At 44.7% G+C, this 18,205-nt stretch overlaps 1 protein-coding gene across 4 annotated transcripts in view; it reads right to left on the reverse strand.

The window, feature by feature from the left end:
• Nucleotides 1–18,205, reverse strand: part of RGS20 (regulator of G protein signaling 20) — an 86,632-nt gene that overhangs the window by 878 nt on the left and 67,549 nt on the right. For all 4 annotated transcript variants that reach the window (XM_036830868.1, XM_036830865.1, XM_036830867.1 and 1 more), the window contains 3 exons: nucleotides 17,175–17,323; nucleotides 10,551–10,637; nucleotides 5,099–5,333 (listed from right to left, as the gene is read on the reverse strand). In XM_036830868.1, coding sequence (XP_036686763.1) covers nucleotides 5,099–5,333; nucleotides 10,551–10,637; nucleotides 17,175–17,323 — 471 coding nt within the window. The remainder of the gene's footprint in view (nucleotides 1–5,098; nucleotides 5,334–10,550; nucleotides 10,638–17,174; nucleotides 17,324–18,205) is intronic.

The following is an 18,205-nucleotide window of genomic DNA, read 5'->3' on the forward strand; positions in this document are numbered from 1 at the left end:
TAAAAATCCCAGACCCAACAAGGTCATCCCCAAACCTAAGCTGTTGAGAGAGGAACTGAACACAGTGAACAGTGGTCCCAAACTTCAGAGGCATCGGAAGCCCCTGGAAGGCTCGTTAAAAAGTGCGGGGGGGCCCCCCAGAGCTCCTGACCCAGTGGATCTGGGGGCGGCTGACAGTTTATTTCTCCTGAGTTCTCTCGGAGATGCCGGTGGGAATCGCACTGCTTTAGAAAACCACAACGCTGCTCTACTTCTTGAAAATGAGGGGACTTTTATATATATATAAATTTCAAAAATGTGGGAAGGGCTTCCCTGGTGGCACAGTGGTTAAGAATCTGCCTGCCAATGCAGGGGACACAGGTTCAAACCCTGGTCTGGGAAGATCCCACATGCCACAGAGCAACGAAGCCCGTGCACCACAACTGCTGAGCCTGCGCTCTAGAGCCCGTGAGCCACAGCTACTGAGCCCACGTGCCACAACTACTGAAGCCTGCACGCCTAGAGCCCGTGCTCCACAAGAAGAGAAGCCACCAAAATGAGAAGCCAGCGCACCGCAATGAAGAGCAGCCCCCGCTCGCCGCAACTAGAGAAAGCCCACGTGCAGCAACGAAGACCCAACACAGCCAAAAATAAAATTAATTAATTAAAAAAAAAAGTGGGAACTTTCTTCTACAACTTTTACACACACACATTCTATATAAAGTTTTAAAACATGCAAAGTAATATTATATAATATTCAATATTATGTTCATAAATATTTATAGTAAGCATGACAAACTCCAAATTCAGGATAGTAACTACTATCCTGGGAGAAGAAGGGGAATGTGGGAGAGGTGCTTCAATTTTATCTGTAATTTCGTTTTGTTGTATAACTAGACTATCTTACCAAATTAAATGCAAAATTTTGTCTTGAAAAAAAATAATAAAATAAACTAAAATAAAATGAGGGGACTATGGCCGCAAGGAAGAAAGGTAGCGCACATTGACTTACCCCTGGCTAACTGCCTAAGAACACTAGGGCTAAAACCTGGAGCTCCAGGCTGGGGTCAGGCAGAAGTGACCCGAAGCACGGTGGAAGGGTCGATAGCACGGGCTTGGGCGTAACTCCCGGCTCTGTCGCTGTTTAGCTGTGGGACCTCAGGCAGAGTGAACTGTGCTCTGAAGAACTGCTCCATAAGGACCTCCCCGGCGGTCCAGTGGTCAAGACTCCGAGCTCCCAGTGCAGGGGCCGTGGGTTCGAGCCTTGGTCGGGGAACTAAGATCCCACATGCCGCGTGGTGAATCCCCGAAAAACCTGCTCCATAAAGCAGGGGTGACGAAGGTGGTAGCTGGTCAGGGCTTAATGAGAATGAATTCAAAGTGTGCGGAGTCCACGACGTCCCGGGAGCTGCTGGCTCCTCGCACTCCGACGTCAGCTCGTCCTGGACGAAGCGCATCCCGGACCAGAGCGGCGCGCGGGAGCCAGACAGCCGAGAACGGACACCACCACCAAGAAGGACTCCACGGCTTCCCTGCCGCGTGCGGAGCCTCGGCTGCACCGTCTCTGCACCGGGGCGGGGGGGGCAGGAGAGATACGCGCCCATGTGCTGCTGTTTAATACAAAACCGAAAGTGTACTTGTCCAAGTCACTGGGCACGGGCTTCAGTGATGTGTCTTTGCAGAGGCATCTCTCCACCTCCTCCTGGGAAGCCCCTGTGCCTGCCCACGTTACTCAAACCTAACCTCGGGGCGGGGGCGCAGCATCTCCGGGATGCTCGGGAAGGGCTGGGACCCCTCATCCCCCAAGTCAGGGTCCTGCTCACCCTCATCCCCCCTCTGGCTCTGTAATCGGCACAGAGCCCTGCTGACGCCGCCTCTTTCACGCGGCTCGAATCCGGCCACCGCCCGCCTCCCCTCTGCCGCGACCCCCGTGGAGGTCAGCCACCCCCTCGACGGGGTTTGTTCACCAGCCTGGTGACTGGCCTCGGGCCGGCCGTCCAGGGCCTCTCCGCACCACCCCCGGACCCACCACTCGGCTCCAGACCTCGTGCTGGTGTCGGTGGGCTCAGGATCAAGCGCAAAGCTGGCAAGTTCCAAGTTTAAACGTAGGAGGCCCTTTATGACCTGCTCCCACTGGCTCCCCAGCTCCGCCTCACTGCTCCGCTCAAGAATTCAAGGAACTTGGCGTTCGCCTGGAATTTAAAGGAGGAAGGAGCGAGAACTAGCCTGCCTTTGTTCTAGGAGGCTGTCTAGGGGAACTGTCTAGAATGGCCTGGCAACGTGTACCTCTGTCAGGTCTTGGCTTCCACGTCGCTCCCCGGTCCTGGGAAGCCTCCCAGCCACCCTGAGCTGACCCCCACGGCTGCCCTCACCACCAGGCCATGCCCTCCTAGAAGCTTCCGGAGTGGGAGGGCCCAGGTCTTAGGAGCTCAGCTCCTGCCAGAGGGGGGACTCGGCACTCATTGTGGGCTGAGAGGAGAGAGCCTCCTGCTTGCTCTTGTTAGAAAATTAGCCTAAGCGTGGGACTTCCCTGGAGGTCCAGCGGCTAAGACACCGCCCCCCAAAGCAGGGGGTGCGGGTTCGATCCCTGGTCGGGGAACTAAGATCCCACATGCCTCGCGGCCAAAAAACCAAAACATAAAACAGAAGCAGTATTGTAACAAATTCAATAAGGACTTTAAAAATGGTCCACATCAAAAAAAAGTCTTTAAAAAAAAAAGAAAGAAAATTAGACTAAGCGTTACTGCAGAAAACATCAAAAAATATTCTAGGGGACTTCCCTGGTGGCGCAGTGGTTAAGAATCCGCCTGCCAACGCGGGGGACACGGGTTCAAGCCCTGGTCCGGGAAGATCCCACATGCCGCGGAGCAACTAAACCCGTGCGCCACAACTACTGAGCCTGCGCTCTAGAGCCCACGAGCCACAACTACTGAAGCCCGCGCACCACAACTACTGAGCCTGCGCTCTAGAGCCCAAGAGCCACAACTACTGAGCCCATGAGCCACAACTACTGAGCCCGCGAGCCACAACTACTGAAGCCTGTGCACCTAGAGCCCGTGCTCCACAACAAGAGAAGCCACTGCAATGGGAAGCCCGCGCACCACAATGAAGAGTAACCTCTGCTCGCGGCAGCTAGAGAAAGCCCGCGTGCAACAACAAAGACCCAACACAGCCAAAAATAAATAAATTAAAACAATACATTCTAGTTCACCAACAGTTAAGGTGCAAATGGAACTGTTTCATTCTCTACAGCCTCCATCTGAAGACCGTCCCTCAGGTGCTGGTGGGGACAGGGTCTGCTCAGGACAGGAAATGGACACAGGGTTGCTGAGGGTGGTCACCCGGGGTGAGCCCGCTCTGCCGGGCATGGGCAGGACTTCACATTGGCCCCCTGTCACTCTTCCCAAATGTTCGGGCAAGTGGGGACCTCCCCTTCCTACACAGGAGGGAACCGAGGTGCAGAGAGGCTTGGAAACACACCCGAGGTCATGCAGCTATTAAATGAGAGAACTGGGGCTCAAACCCCAGTGCATCTGACCCCAAGGTCTACGCTCTTAAACTTTTCAAGCTTTTACATTTCAAGTAATAGATGCTTATATTTGGGAGGAAAGGGTCGTCTTTTTATATCATCTTTGCTTTACAAATTTGCTAAGTTTTTTGGTTGTATAACGCTTTGAAAGACAGTGATGAAAAAACCTTGCCTTAAAAAATAAAAAGGAAAGTCATGACAAAATAAAAATATGTGGAAGCCATACATTAAAGGACAAAAATTCTCTTGCTTTTTGTTAACCCCAAATGGAAAGAACTTTCTGAACTTCGTATCCGTACATCTGTCAATGGAATATCTCCAACTTACTGCAAACTTAAGGGAGCGAAATTGAGTCCCACTGTCTTTCTCCCAAGCATGGTCCCCACCCTGTCTGCCTAAACCAGACGTGCAGTCATTCCAGACTCAGATCAAAGCCATCCTCTCTGGCTTCTCTTCAGCTGGCCTGGTTGGACCATCGTCATGTCTGGGTTGGAATTCGTCCTCTAACTGGCCTCTGCTTCTGGTCTTCTTTTCCTAATCTATCATGTGGTCTTCAAAAATCCAAGTTTGATGATATTACTAGGCTAAAATCCAAGCTCTTCCCGGGATAAACCTCAGAAAGCCTCAGCCTGGTCCGCAAACCTCTCCACGCTCTTGGACCATCCTCTTTTCCTAAACGTTCCTCCCGCTGTTGGCCACCGCCCCAGTTGTTTGGTAAGCGCTCCACACTTCAGCCACTAACCTTCCGACGCGTTCACTGTTCCGGTGACCCCATGCTCTGATCCTTGGCCCATCTAGTCCTGTCCCCTGGGATGCCTTCATCCCGCTGCGTTTCTGGTAATTTCCTCCTCATTATCCTTGGCCCATCCATGGCCTCTCCAGGTACCTCTTCCTCATCCCCCCCCGCCCCCCAGGGATGGCTCGTCCCCCAGCCCGTCACGACCCCGAGACATCGCACCCGGGGCCCCATGTCTGCTGCCCCCTTGTCTGTGAGCTCCCTGACAGGAGAGGCCCTGTTTTATGAGCTTTACATCGTGAGCGGCACATGTGGGATTCTACCATCGGAGCTACGAGGCACTTGGGTTTGAGGCCAACCTGACCTCCTAGATTTTAGATTTGGAAGAATGCAACCTGAGAGATGGAAACTTGATGATTTCACTCATCTGGTCATCTCTCTTGACGTAACAGAGGGACACTGTGGGGCGAACCTCTGCCACACCAGCATCATATTAGTGATGCTCTTTCCATCTGAAATCAGGGCACCTGTAAACAAGGTTTTGCTCAGATTAAAAGGATAATTTTATTTAAAGGAATGCTTATAGGGTGTCATTTTAAAACAGTGTTTACAGCAAAATGCATAGACGCCTCCTTCTAGAGAATCGGATGAAAGTTATAGATACTTTTCCCAGGAAAATGCACACAATCTTTGACTGATTTCGGGGGGCACTTGGCGCCCATGGGTGGGACCACCCCCCAAGGCGTTTGCACACTATGAATGGTGGAGCAGCCCTAACCAGGCCGGGTGGCCAGACACTGAAGGGGTTCCTTTCACCCACGGCCTCCTGGGGGACGTTTCTGGTGGGTACGTACCTCTTTCGGAGAAAGAATAGAAACGTAGTCTTCATATATTATTCTTGCTTTCTCTTCAATCACGGCTTTATTAGCTTCTTTCTTCAGTTCCTCACACGCCATCCAGAAGAGCATGTTCTCCTCGCTGAACTCCGTTCGGAGAAACTCCCGGAAAGCGTTGCGTCCCGCGGGCGTGAGCATGAGCTTGTCGAAGGACTGCGCCCAGGCGCTGGCCTCCTCCAGGGCGGGGGCCGGGCTGGGCGGGGGCGGGAGAAAGGGGCGAAGGGAGCAGAGCTATTGGTGGCTGATGTGAATTTCATCCCGAGCAATGTGTCCTTTTCGCTCTGAGAATGAAAATGTGCCCTTAGGCCCTTTTAGGCAGAGAAAGAGCTGCTCTCATTTCCTTGCGCCTTCGGCAGAAACACGTGTGGCACTTTCCAACTGTCTAGCTGGACGGCACCCCTGCTGGCAAAGGGCCTGCAAACCAAACTGCTGGAATAACTGCTAAGAACAAGCCTGTACACCTAGGCACATCCTGGCAAAGGTTTTAAATTATAAAAGTAAAACAAAAAATTCTTACAACCATCTGACCACAAACTCCCCAGGCGGCTGTGATAGACCCAAGTCAGGCCTGACCACCTGGCTTCCAGAACAGTCATGCGGCAGTGTCTGGCCAGGGTTCGAAAAGATTCAAAAGAGAATGTTAAAGAGGAAAAGAAAAGAAGATACGTTATGTCCAGTAACTGCAAGTGATGAACAGCGATGACGAAATGAGCTCTTACGGATTCGCCTTTCACCTGGAGACCTAGGCCATCGGCAGCACTGCACTCACCTGGGTGCTAGGTGCGCACACTGCCCTCTGGACACCCCCCTCCATCCCCGACGGAACTGCTGTTCTTGATTTGGGGGCTTACCCTGTTTTAGTTTATTTTTACTTACATTTTCATTATATTGAGGTCGGAAAGCACAATCTGTTCAACAATGATCCTTATTAATTTCTTTTCCCTTACCCTGTTTGTTTCATAGTTTTTATGTATGGATGTATCCCTGAAGAATATATTCTTTCGTTTTTCTTTTTTAAAGACTCTGCTTTTATTTTTATTTTATTATTTATTTATTTATTATTTATTTATTGGCCGTGCCTCGAGGCTTGTGTGATCTTAGTTCCTTGACCAGGGGTTGAACCCATGCCCCCTGCAATGGAAGCGCAGAGTCCTAACCACTGGACCGCCAGGGAATTTCCCTTCCTGGACAATTCTGATAGTTGAATTCAGCCTACTCATTTTTGTGATTCCATCTTTAATTGGTTTAAACATTTCAGAGACCATTATTTTATATTTGATTGCAGATAATTCTAACATCTGAAGTCTTTTGGCCTCTAAATCCAAGTGTTGTTTCTACTGACTCTCATTTGTGGTAGGCTGTGTCCTTCTAGTTTTGTAATTTTTGTTTATTTATTTTATTTTTTTTTTACTTTATTTATTTTTGGCTGCGTTGGGTCTTCGTTTCTGTGCGAGGGCTTTCTCTAGTTGCGGCGAGCGGGGGCCACTCTTCATCGCAGTGCGCGGGCCTCTCACTGTCGTGGCCTCTCTTGTTGCGGGGCACAGGCTCCAGACGCGCAGGCTCAGTAGTTGTGGCGCACAGGCTCAGTAGTTGTGGTGCACGGGCCCAGTCGCTCCGCGGCATGTGGGATCTTCCCAGACCAGGGCTCGAACCCGCGTCCCCTGCATTGGCAGGCAGATTCTCAACCACTGCGCCACCAGGGAAGCCCTAGTTTTGTAATTTCTGGTTGGTCTTAATCTTTGGGAAACTGAGAGTCACATTTGGTGGCATTCCCTTTCCTCCAGGGAGGATGTGTGTGTGCTTCCTACTGACTGGGGGCCACTTCTGCTGCTTTCGTGGACCAGGGCTGAATCCTGGAATCCTGGCTTTCAGCTCCTTGCCCTACCGCCTGTGCACTGGCTCTGAGAGAAAACGCTTCTGTCCTGTGCTTAGCAGTCACTGCTCAGGGCTTTACTTTTTATTTGGTTTTGCTTTTCAGGTGTTTTGTCCTTTTCCTTTCTTTCTGTGAGCCCAGTGTTGCAAAAACTTTTAGACTTATGCAAAATCTGTTCTTCTGTCTTGGGAAGGCCCCCGGATGATCTAAGCTGCCACACTGCCAAAGGCTCTCCATTTAGTTCTGGGGGGTAAACAGTGTATCGCAAAGAATTTGATATGTAGCGAACTTGTCCTAATTATACGATGATGATAGAAAAAGCTCTCCCATGTGCAAAGTTTACAATGTAAATTCTATGTCCTTTTCCTATCTTTAAGATGGATTATAAGTGACCCAGCAGAGAAACATCAGTGAAAAGCTGAAGACCAGAGAGTTCCCTGGTGCTCCAGTGGTTAGGATTCCGGGCTTTCATTGCCATGGCCCAGGTTCAATCCCTGGGTGGGGAACTGAGATCCCATAAGCCGCGCCACACGGCCAAAAAAAATAAAAAAGCTGAAGACCAGACAAAATGGGTCATAGAAAGCGAGTAGTCAGCTGAGCCAGCAGTGAGACACAGACAGATAAACAATCATTTCAAGTTTAGTTTCAAAGTTAGATTCAGTGTGTATAGATGAATCCTATGTAAGTACAACTGTGTGGAAATGCACAGACAGTTCCTTTGAGGATACATAAAAAAACTGTTGATGGTTTATATTTGGAGATTGGGACAAGGTCTGGAGTAAGAGGACAATTGAGCTTTTATTGTAAAACTTTTGTATTGTCTGATTTCTGTTTTTTATAACAGGTGTTTAAGCTTTTCATCATAAAAAGAGTATTCTGTATGAAAACATAAATCTCTATCATAACCAGTAAAATTAGTTTTGAAAGAAATATATATATACATGTTTTTTGGCTATGCGGCTTGCAGGATCTCAGTTACCCCACCAGGGATTGAACCTGGGCCACAGCAGTGAAAGCCCAGAATCCTAACCACTAGCCCACCAGGGAACTCCCTGAAAGAAATATTTTAAAAGATGCTTAAAAGATAATTTAAAAATAGTAACTTAAAGCAATCTACATAAAAATACCGGATTCTTTTTAGATAGGTTAATTAAATTGGCAAGGCTTAGTAAAGAATGCTAAATTAAAAAAAAAAAAGAATGCTGTTATGTTCCTTAAATATGGGGATTCAAAATATATCTTCTTACTCCTTTTAATTTAAGAAATACAAAAAAAAAAAAAAAAGAAATACATATAAAAGAATGACTGAAAAACTTAAGGGTAATCAGTAGTACCCTTTAAAAAAAGAGAGAGAGAGAGAGAGAGAGAGAGAGGGAGGGAGAAAACATATCTTTTCCATAGTACCAAAGAACCCAGGAGCAAAGAAAGCACAGTTCATACAGTAAAAAAAAAAAAAAAAAAAAGGAAATAATTAGGGGGTATTGTAAGTAGACAATCAACAAACATTCTAGAAGATTAAACATATCTGTAATCATCAAGACAACTGACCCAATGTAATTGGATTTTAATTCCCAATTGAGTGACAGAGACTCAAACTGGGCGAAAATCCAACATAATGCTATTTTCGGGAAGCATACAAAATACTACCAAAAATTATGAACAAATAGACAGGCAAAGACATGTGAGGGAAATGCAAATTAATAAAATTAATATCTAAATAGAAATGGAAGCAAAAGGCATCAAATTGGATAAAGAGTCATTTTATATTATTGGCTATGACTGAGAACAAATAATGGCCGATATACATGGAATCCTTCCCTCTTGCCTGGCTCTGTTCTCAGTGCTTTACTGGTTACTCAGTGCTCACGACAACCCTTCTTTGGCTGAGTCACAATACACTGTTATTATCCCCATTTTACACGCAGGGAAACTGAGGCAGAATGTGGCTGCTAAGTGCCCAAGGTCATACAGGCAGGATGGACAGAGCCAGGACCAGATGAGGGCTTTCTGGTTCCAGACAGGACTCAAAGCCTCAAGCCTTGGTGCAGAATACAGTATACTGAAATACATAAGATAAAAATGGGACTTCCTTGGTGGTGCAGTGGTTAAGAATCCGCCTGCCAATGTAGGGGACATGGGTTCGAGCCCTGGTCCGGGAAGATCCCACATGCCACGGAGCAACTAAGCCCATGCGCCACAACTACTGAGCCTGTGCTCTAGAGGCCACGTGCCACAACTACTGAAGCCCATGTGCCACAACTACTGAAGCCCGTGTGCCACAACTACTGAAGCCCACGCGCCTAGATCCCATGCTCCTCAACATGAGAAGCCACAGCAATGAGAAGCCTGTGCACCGCAATGAAGCGTAGCCCCCGCTCGCTGCAACTAGAGAAAGCCCGCACACAGTAACGAAGACCCAACGCAGCCATAAATAAATAAATTAATTAAAAAAAAAAAAGATACAAGCTGTTTTTAACAGACTCATGAATTGTGGAAGATTTTAATATGCATCCTAGACTTTGAAATATCTGGGTAAAAATAAATAAAATAAAGAATGAAGAAAAATATTTTAAGTAAACTTTTAGGTTACTTGTTTTTTTCCCCCCTCAAAAATAAATAATTTAAGACAAGACCTATTTGAACAATGCTTTTAGGATATTTGTCTGTTGCCTGCAGTTATATTGGCATAACACAAAGAAAAGGAATAAGAATAGGTAAGTGGAAGTAAATCCATAGATAATACAGGAAGGAAAAAAGACAATTTTAAAATTTGGCATTATGGAAAGTAATTTGTGTGTTTTTCCAACTTTTTTCTCAAAATACTTAAAAAATAATACATTTACTAAAGTATAAATTTATAGCTAAGAAAAAAAATGGACCTTTAAAATTTTCCTGAAACCCTAACTTGTGTATTTCATTATGTTCTTTTATTTCAAAAAGTAAATCACATAAAAATAAAATGATGTCATATGTTTTGCCAAGAAGCATCAATTTCTATTTGTGATTAACAGGCATTAGATTAACAATGGAACTGATTTTTCTCCCTGTCACACAATGAATTACAAGGAATTCTGCAGGGACTTCCCTGGCAGTCCAGTGGTTAAGACTCCGAGCTCCCAGTGCAGGGGGCCCGGGTTCAATCCCTGGTTGGGGAACTAAGATCTCGCATGCCTCACGGCGTGGCCACAAAATAAATAAATAAATAAATAACTTAAAAAAAAAAAAAAAGAATTCTGCAGAGTGAAAATGTGATGCAACATTATGATTTGATATTATTAAATTGTAGTTGAGAAACTGTGTTCTATTGAAACAAAAATGCAAAAAAAAAAAATCTGGTTGAGAATCTATGAGAGGATGGAGGTTCATTAAACTTATTTTGATCATCATTTCATGACGTATACAAGTCAGATCATTATGCTGTTCTCCTTAGGCTTACACGGTGCTGGATGTCAATTGTATCTCAATAAAACTGTAAGGAAAAAATAATAAGGTTGGCATTTCTGTCGATTTAGTGAGCTAAACACTGTGAGATTTTACCTTTCTTCACAGGTGGGAAGGTCCTCTGTTCTGAGTTCATAGGAAGTACTCCTGAGTCTCTGTTCTTCTTGGTTTCTAACAGTGAGACTGCAAGAAATAAGACAAACACGTGTTAGTTGAGATCATTCTGTATCAAGGAAAGATTTTTTACAAATATTTCAGAGAACTCCAGGTTACCAAGTAGAATTAATTTCTTTTCTTGATAAAAGTGACACTTCTTTGTATTCTTAAGAAAACCAAAAGTATGAAAATAAAGTATTAGCAAAATTAATTCTATGTATAATACTATGGTCTACACTCATTGAGAGAGTTTACATTTAGAATAATAATTCTTTTCATAAAACATGTCCATTAGAAAGTAGTAAAAAAGTCAGATTTTCAGGAATGTTTTCGGTTTTCATTTTGTTTCCTGAACCTTGAAAAAAAGGTATACATTCTCCAGACTTTGTTTCCCAGTGAAAATGGAGATTTTATGTATTTACAGGCACACGTATGAAAGTATGAAAGAAAGCCAGGAAAGTGTGCAATCAAAATCTCTATTGTATCTTTCAAGAGAGTTTGTTTCCTTATACACATTTTGTACCTTCATTTGTAAATTTATTCCAGGTATTTCTGTTGTTATAGTAAATGGAATTTTCACTTCCATCTCATCTTCTAACTTTATTGTTTGTACGTTTGAAGGTAATTTCTTAATAGCTTTACTGAACCATCATTTTTACATCATAAAGTTGCCTCTTTAAAGTGTACAACTCAGTGGTTTTTAGCATAATCACAAGGGTGTATGACCCTCACTACTATCTAATTTCGCAACATTTTCATCACCCCGAAAAGAAGCCCAGACCTGTTGGCAGCCACTGCTCATGACACACTACCTCTGACCTACACCAGCCCTCAACATACACTAATCTGCTTCCTGTCTCTAGAGATACGTCTCTTCTTTTTCACTGAATGAAAGATTCTTTAAATTCTACAGTGCTTTACAATTTTCAAAAGTTTCACACACATGATTTCATATAATCCCATAATAACCCTTTTCTCCGCCACCCCTCTATGGCCACTCCTCCTTCCCTCTCCCCAGTGGTAACCACTAGTTTGTTCTCTAAGACATGTCTATTCTGTTTTATGTTTTGTTTTTTTGGCCACGAGGCATGTGGGATCTTAGCTCCCCGACCAGGGATTGAACCTGCACCCCCTGCCTTGGAAGGCGAAGTCTTAACCACTGGACCACCAGGGAAGTCCCGACATGTCTATTCTGGATCACACCATATGTGGTCCTTGGTGGCTGGCTTCTTTCACTTGGCATACTGGTTTAAGGTTCATTCATGTTGTAGCATGTTTCACTATGTTATTCCTTTTTGTGTATGAATAATATTCCATTGCCTGGATATATCACAATTTGTTATCCATTCATCGGCTGATGGACAGTTACGTTGTTTGCACGTCAGGGCTATTTGTAAATAATTCCACTATGAACAGTCACGTACAAGTCTTTGTGTGGCTGTCTGTTTTTATTTCTCCTGCGTAGATACCCAGGAGTGGAAATGCTGTCATGTCGTAACTCTATTTTTAACATTTTGAGGAAGGCCCAAACTGTTCTCCAAAGCAGCTGTACCATTTCACACGCCCACCAGCAATGTTGGAGGGATCCAATTCCTCCACACCCTTGACAACACTTACTGTTGTCTGTCTTTCTTATTCTAGCCATTTAGGTGTTTATGAAGTGGTATCACATTGTGCTTTTGGTTTGCATTTTGCTAATGACTCATGACATTTGAGCATCTTTACAAGTATTTATCAGCTAGTTGTACATCTTCTTTGGAGACATATCTATTCAGATCCTTCACCCATTTTTAAATTGGTTTGTCTTTTTATTTTTGAATTGTAAGAGTTCTTTACCTTCTGAAAGCTATTATTTTTTGTTAATTTGATTTCTCTTTTGTGTTTGTGTCAGCTTAGCAACAATTCCCCTGGCATTCTCAAGGGAATTCTCATATCATCAGCAAACAGGGAGCTTTTCCTCTTCTTTCCCAATTCTTAGGCCTCCAGTTGTTTTTTCTTGTCTGATCCCTAAAGCACAGTGTTGAATAGTAGAGAAGATCCTGGACAGCCTTGCCTTGTTATTTTTTTAAAAAATTAATTAAAAATACATAGTATTTTTGGCTGCGTTGGGTCTTCGTTGCTGTGTGCAGGCTTTCCCTAGTTGCAGCGAGCGGGGGCTACTCTTCGTTGCAGTGCGCAGGCTTCTCACTGCGGTGGCTTCTCTTGTTGCAGAGCATGGGCTCTAGGTGCGCGGGCTTCAGTAGTTGTGGCACGTGGGCTCTAGAGCACAGGCTCAGTAGTTGTGGTGCACGGGCTTAGTTGCTCCACAGCATGTGGGATCTTCCTGGACCAAGGCTCGAACCCGTGTCCCCTGACTTGGCAGGTGGATTCTTAACCACTGCGCCACCAAGGAAGTCCCCCTTGCCTTGTTCTTGATTTTAGCAGGAATGCTTTTAGTTTCCCATTAATATCAAAATGGATTTTTACCATTGATTAGTTGAGTTTGCTTTATCTTACTATTGCCTCTGTACTGTCTTTTCTATTCTTTTATTACACCTTTCCTTAACATTCTTTACACCATTTTATAGAAGTCTTTTATTCTGTTTTCAGGCACATCTGTTTATGAATTTTCAGTAATTGTGTGTTTGTGTGTAGCTCTATTTTTCTTTAAGTGCTGTCATTAGACATGCAGGAACTCCTTTTTCTTGTTGCTTTCATGACGCCAGGGCTAACAGTTTCAGTAAACGATGGTTTCTTAAAACAAAAACAAAAACGAATTTGAGAGGCATCTGGGTGGTACTCTCTCTGCAGGAGTATTAATACTGCCCGACGTCATAGACTTCTTTCGTAAGAGAAAACAGTACTACACAGTGGGTATGAAAAAGCAAAAAGGAAAAGGAAGGATGAATTTGATACAAGATTCTTAAAAGAACTGTAAGTTGTATTATGAATAAATAATGCAATATGTACTTAAGCTTTGGCATTTTTTCCATGTCTCATTTTTTTAAAAGTAGGAATATTTCTTAGGCGACAATGTGTTGTTCTTGAAAAACAGTAATATATTTTGTGTCAACTTTTTGAACCTGAATTTATTTTTATTGTTAAAGTAGAATAAGAAAATGTTGATAGAAGCCAAAATAGTTGCTCACCACTTTGAAGAACTATTCAATAAAAGAAGACCCCTGCTTAGGTCTCTTTTGGTAAAGTTTAGAGTTGTTATAAAGAGGAAAAATTTCTTCAGTCTTCTAGAAAGGAAAACAAAAAGTTTATTTTCAAGAGATCAAGACTCTGCATGACTTCTTTTATAAAATGAAACGCCTGAAGGCCAGAAAGCAGGATTCTGAGAAAGATAATACAAGGGCTTAGAAAACTAATTGCCATTTACCTTTCTTAAAAATGGACTCACTGTGTACTCTCAACATGGATAAATCTCAAAAGCATGTTGTGAAAAAATCAAGGAAATCAAATATTGGAACAGTTGAAGTTTTCCACGCACTTTTTCCCCAACCTATTTCCCCCTTTCTTCTCCTGAGATAACCACCACACTTATTTTTTTGTTTTTATCATTACCATTCAGTTACCCTACCCTCTCTAAAAATGTATAAATAAATAAATAAAAATATATAGATACGCACATATTTCCAAACTTTGTAAATATGCATTGCTTTACAAGTCGCTTTTTCTCCTTTTTCTCCTTTAAAAGCACATGCATTTAAAAGCCGGATGGTATCACATTATATAACTACACCACAAAGCATCTATCCAGATATTTGCAGTTTTTCTCAATCAGATTAATGCTGCTATGACCCCTCTCACAGGATGAATCATGATGCAATGAATGTTCATGTACAAGTCTTTGGATGAAATGTGTTTTATTTTTCCTGCTAGCACATTTTAATATTTTAATGTAGCCAAATTTATGAATCTCTTCCTTTTACAGATTTTCCTCTTTCGTTTTAAAAGTTAATTCTTCCCAACACCAAGATCATAAAGATATTATCTTGTGTTTTCCTCTTGGATATTCATGTTTAGGCTTTTAAGCCATCTGGAGTTGATCTTGGGAGATTAATTTTTTACATGATGCAATACAGGAATATAAATCTATTTCTGTGGATTTGGATACCAGGTAGGGTGACCAACCTTCCCAGTTTGTCTGGGGCTCATGAGTTTTCTGGGACATAGGACTTTCAATGCTAAAACCAACCAGGCAACTGGGATGAGCTGGTCATCCTAATGCCAAGAATCTGGGTATTTATAGAATAGCTCATTCTTTCTTTTGCTAAAGCCACCTTTGCCATATGCTGATAAAGTTTTCAGTATTTTTTTTTTTAACTTTTAAAAATTAAAAATTTTTTTTAGCTGCATTGGGTCTTTGTTGCTGTGTGCGGGCTTTCTCTAGTTGTGGTGAGCGGGGGCTACTCTTTGTTGCGGAGCACGGGCTCTAGGTGCGCAGGCTTCAGTAGCTGTGGCACGTGGGCTCAGTAGTTGTGGCTCGCGGGCTCTAGAGCGCAGGCTCAGTAGTTGTGGCACACGGGCTTAGTTGCTCCGCGGCCTGTGGGATCTTCCCGGACCAGGGCTCGAACCCGTGTCCCCTGCACTGGCAGGCGGATTCTTAACCACTGTGCCACCAGGGAAGCCCCAGTATTTCTTTTATTGCCTTCCCTTGATGTGGAAAAATCGATGTTCCATTTCTGACTAAACATAAATACCATTAATTTTGAAAGAAAATGTTCTTATAGTTTTTTCCTAAGAAAGACTGAGGTATTTGATTTGTTGATTGTTAACATGAGGTTATTTGTTTACGGCTCTGGATTTACACTTTCTAACACAAAATTAAATACCAAGTTTTACAGCTGTGTTTGCTTCTTTTGTATTCATCAGTGTTACTTGTTTCCCATGACTGCCCTCTGGGTTCACTTTTTACCCTTTTTACCCTTGAATAAATCCTTAGTTCTTTAGGGAGGGTCTGAAGGCAGTTACCTCTCTTGGCCTTTGTGTGTCTGAAAATGACTTATTTTACCTACACCCCTGAGTTATAGTTTGACTAAGTTTTCTGTTCCTTCGCTCCCGTACTTTGAAGCCATTGCTCTCTTGTCTGTCGTAGACACACATACCACGTGCTGCCCAGGTGCTGGCCGTGATGAGGAGGTCCCGGTCGGATTTATATTTCATTCACCCTGGTTGACGTTAGTAGGAAGAGGCTGCTCTGGGACCCGTCACCACCTGCTGCCCATACACCCTCAGTCCCAGACACTGCTCAGACCATGGTCCCCACCTCCTGTGCCACCCCAAGGCACCAGAGCCGGAAGGGGTGGGGTAAACACCAGGCGGCATCCCTCCTGCACAGGGACACCTTTGCACACCTCTCAGGCGTCATCTCGCTGAGCCTGATGAGCAGTGAAAGGGCGGAAAAGGGGCCTCAGTGCCGTCTCTTCACCCCTGGTAGGTCCCCTCCCCGACTAGCGGGGCTCCTGGACACCTCGGGGGTGCCAACGCGCCCTTTCCTCCCGTCTCCTGCCGGGTCCTCTAGTCCTCTTGTCAGGGCTGAAGGCTCACTTTAAACTCCGGGCTGCTCGGCTCTGGTCAGCCACTCTCCCCCATATTCCCACTTGAGTCTGGGGTTCTGTCCCGAATGGACAGACCTCCCAGCATCAGGGTAACATCCATCCTCAGAGGCACCGGCCTGGAACTTTCTGGAAATTAACACCAGCCCGAGGCAAGCAGGAGCCCCCCAAACCGTCCCGGACTTTTCACCTTCAGCCTCCACCCCGCCCACCCCCAGTTCTAATGGGTCTACGTCACTGATCAATCCCAGTTTTCTTTCTTCTCCACGGGATAGTGAGGTCTTGGTCTAACTTGCAGTCAAGCCCAAATAAATTTACAATAATTGAATTGCCTAAAGCTATGCACACATTTGGCTGTCACGAAGCACGTTTCATATCCAAGATTTCAGAAATGCAACCTAATGTTCCTGTGATTTCTGGGTGTAACTCAGCCCCGTTTCTCCAGATCTTCAACAGTGACTCAAATGCTCAAGTTGTATCTCTTTCTTTAAAGCAATGATTGTGTATCTTCCACTACTAGTAAGTGAGCCTATATTTTTAGATTTTCCTCTCTCTGTCAAGCTTAGGTTTTGACATTTTTCTTTATTAAAAAACAATATTAATAAAACAGAAGCAGAAGAGTATAAAATGCAGGCTCATTCTCCTTCATAACCCTAAACTTAAAGACCCAGATTAAATTCCAAGTCCTCCATGAAGCCTTTGTTACCAACTGGAGGGCCTTGAGTTCACTCCTTTCTGCCCAGATATTAATATTCAATCGTCAGCTGCCTTCGATTGTTCTTTAGATATTTGATATACATTAGTTAGCCTGATTTCGGGGATTTGCATATGTCTCCCCGGAGCTAGGATGCAGCCTCCTCTTGGGTTTGTTTGTTTTTGTTGTCGTCCTTTACAGAACCCACATCAGAGGCAGGCATATAGCAGCTGCTTAAAAGCACTTACTGCATTCATCATAAACTGGCACCATGCAGGGTACCGTTTTCCTACCAGGAGCGCGTTCATGAAAAGCCGCAAACCTTACCAAGAACAGCTACAACAGCAGCACCAGCAGAAGCAGCAAGCGTTGGACCCCCGGTTCCCCACTCCGTGCTGGCCTGGGGCGGAGGCTGCGGGCCCTTGGGCTGTGCACACCTGCCGCTTTCGCATCTCCATGCGTTCTGATCCCATCGGCTGCAACAGGGAAAGTAAAAGGGGGGCGGGGGCAGAGTTAGCACCACATAAGCTGGAGATTCCGATTCCGCTGTCGTTTGCATCATTGAGAAGATGCAGTGTGACTCTCTCCAGATCATTTCTGCGAATTCTGGCAAAACTTGGTGCTTAGCATCCATTCATTGACCAAACATTTATTCCCTGTCTAGAAGCATGGTGTTAAATTCTAGGAGTGAAAGGACGAATTGGGGGGGGGGGTCCCCGTGCTAAGGCGCTCACAGTTGGGTCAAGGAGACAGACGCTGGCATCACATCCCTCAGACATCGCGGTGAGGACCTACCACAGGTGCGTTTCGTAGCTCGAGTCCCCCCCGCCCCCCGCTGGACCATCGTGAGGAGGGGGGGCAGTTACAGGGGCAGCTGGATCGCAGCTGCAAAGCCCTTGGAGCTGCGCCTGTGCGCAGTCCTACTCAGGGATGCCCAGGACGCGAGCCCGGCTCAGGACAGTGACCCACCCCCATCCTGCCACCTGTAGGGGCGGTGCCCTGGCCTTCCTCCCTGGACACTGCGCGGTCGGAAACCACTTCATCCCTCGCCTTGCCTGAGAACTACAGGAATGGTTGAAGGAGAAAAATATAAACGCAGCATAAGAAACGAGAAATTGCTGTGTCCGTTTTTATTTTTGATACAATGGTTTGAATTGTTGGTGGGGTAAAAGAAAAAAAAATCCAATCTGTGATAAAGAACCTTAAATAGATCTTTGGAATCAAATTCTGAATTTGATATTCTATTCCAACATTAGATTTATCTATCCCTACTATTACTTATCCTTATATGCTGTTGGACTTAAAATGTTTTAATTATCATACTTTTATTATATGTTTTCATATTGGGTAAGTTAAAT

This window comes from Balaenoptera musculus, chromosome 17 (genome assembly GCF_009873245.2).
Source record: "Balaenoptera musculus isolate JJ_BM4_2016_0621 chromosome 17, mBalMus1.pri.v3, whole genome shotgun sequence".
Classification (NCBI taxonomy): Eukaryota; Metazoa; Chordata; class Mammalia; order Artiodactyla; family Balaenopteridae; genus Balaenoptera; species Balaenoptera musculus.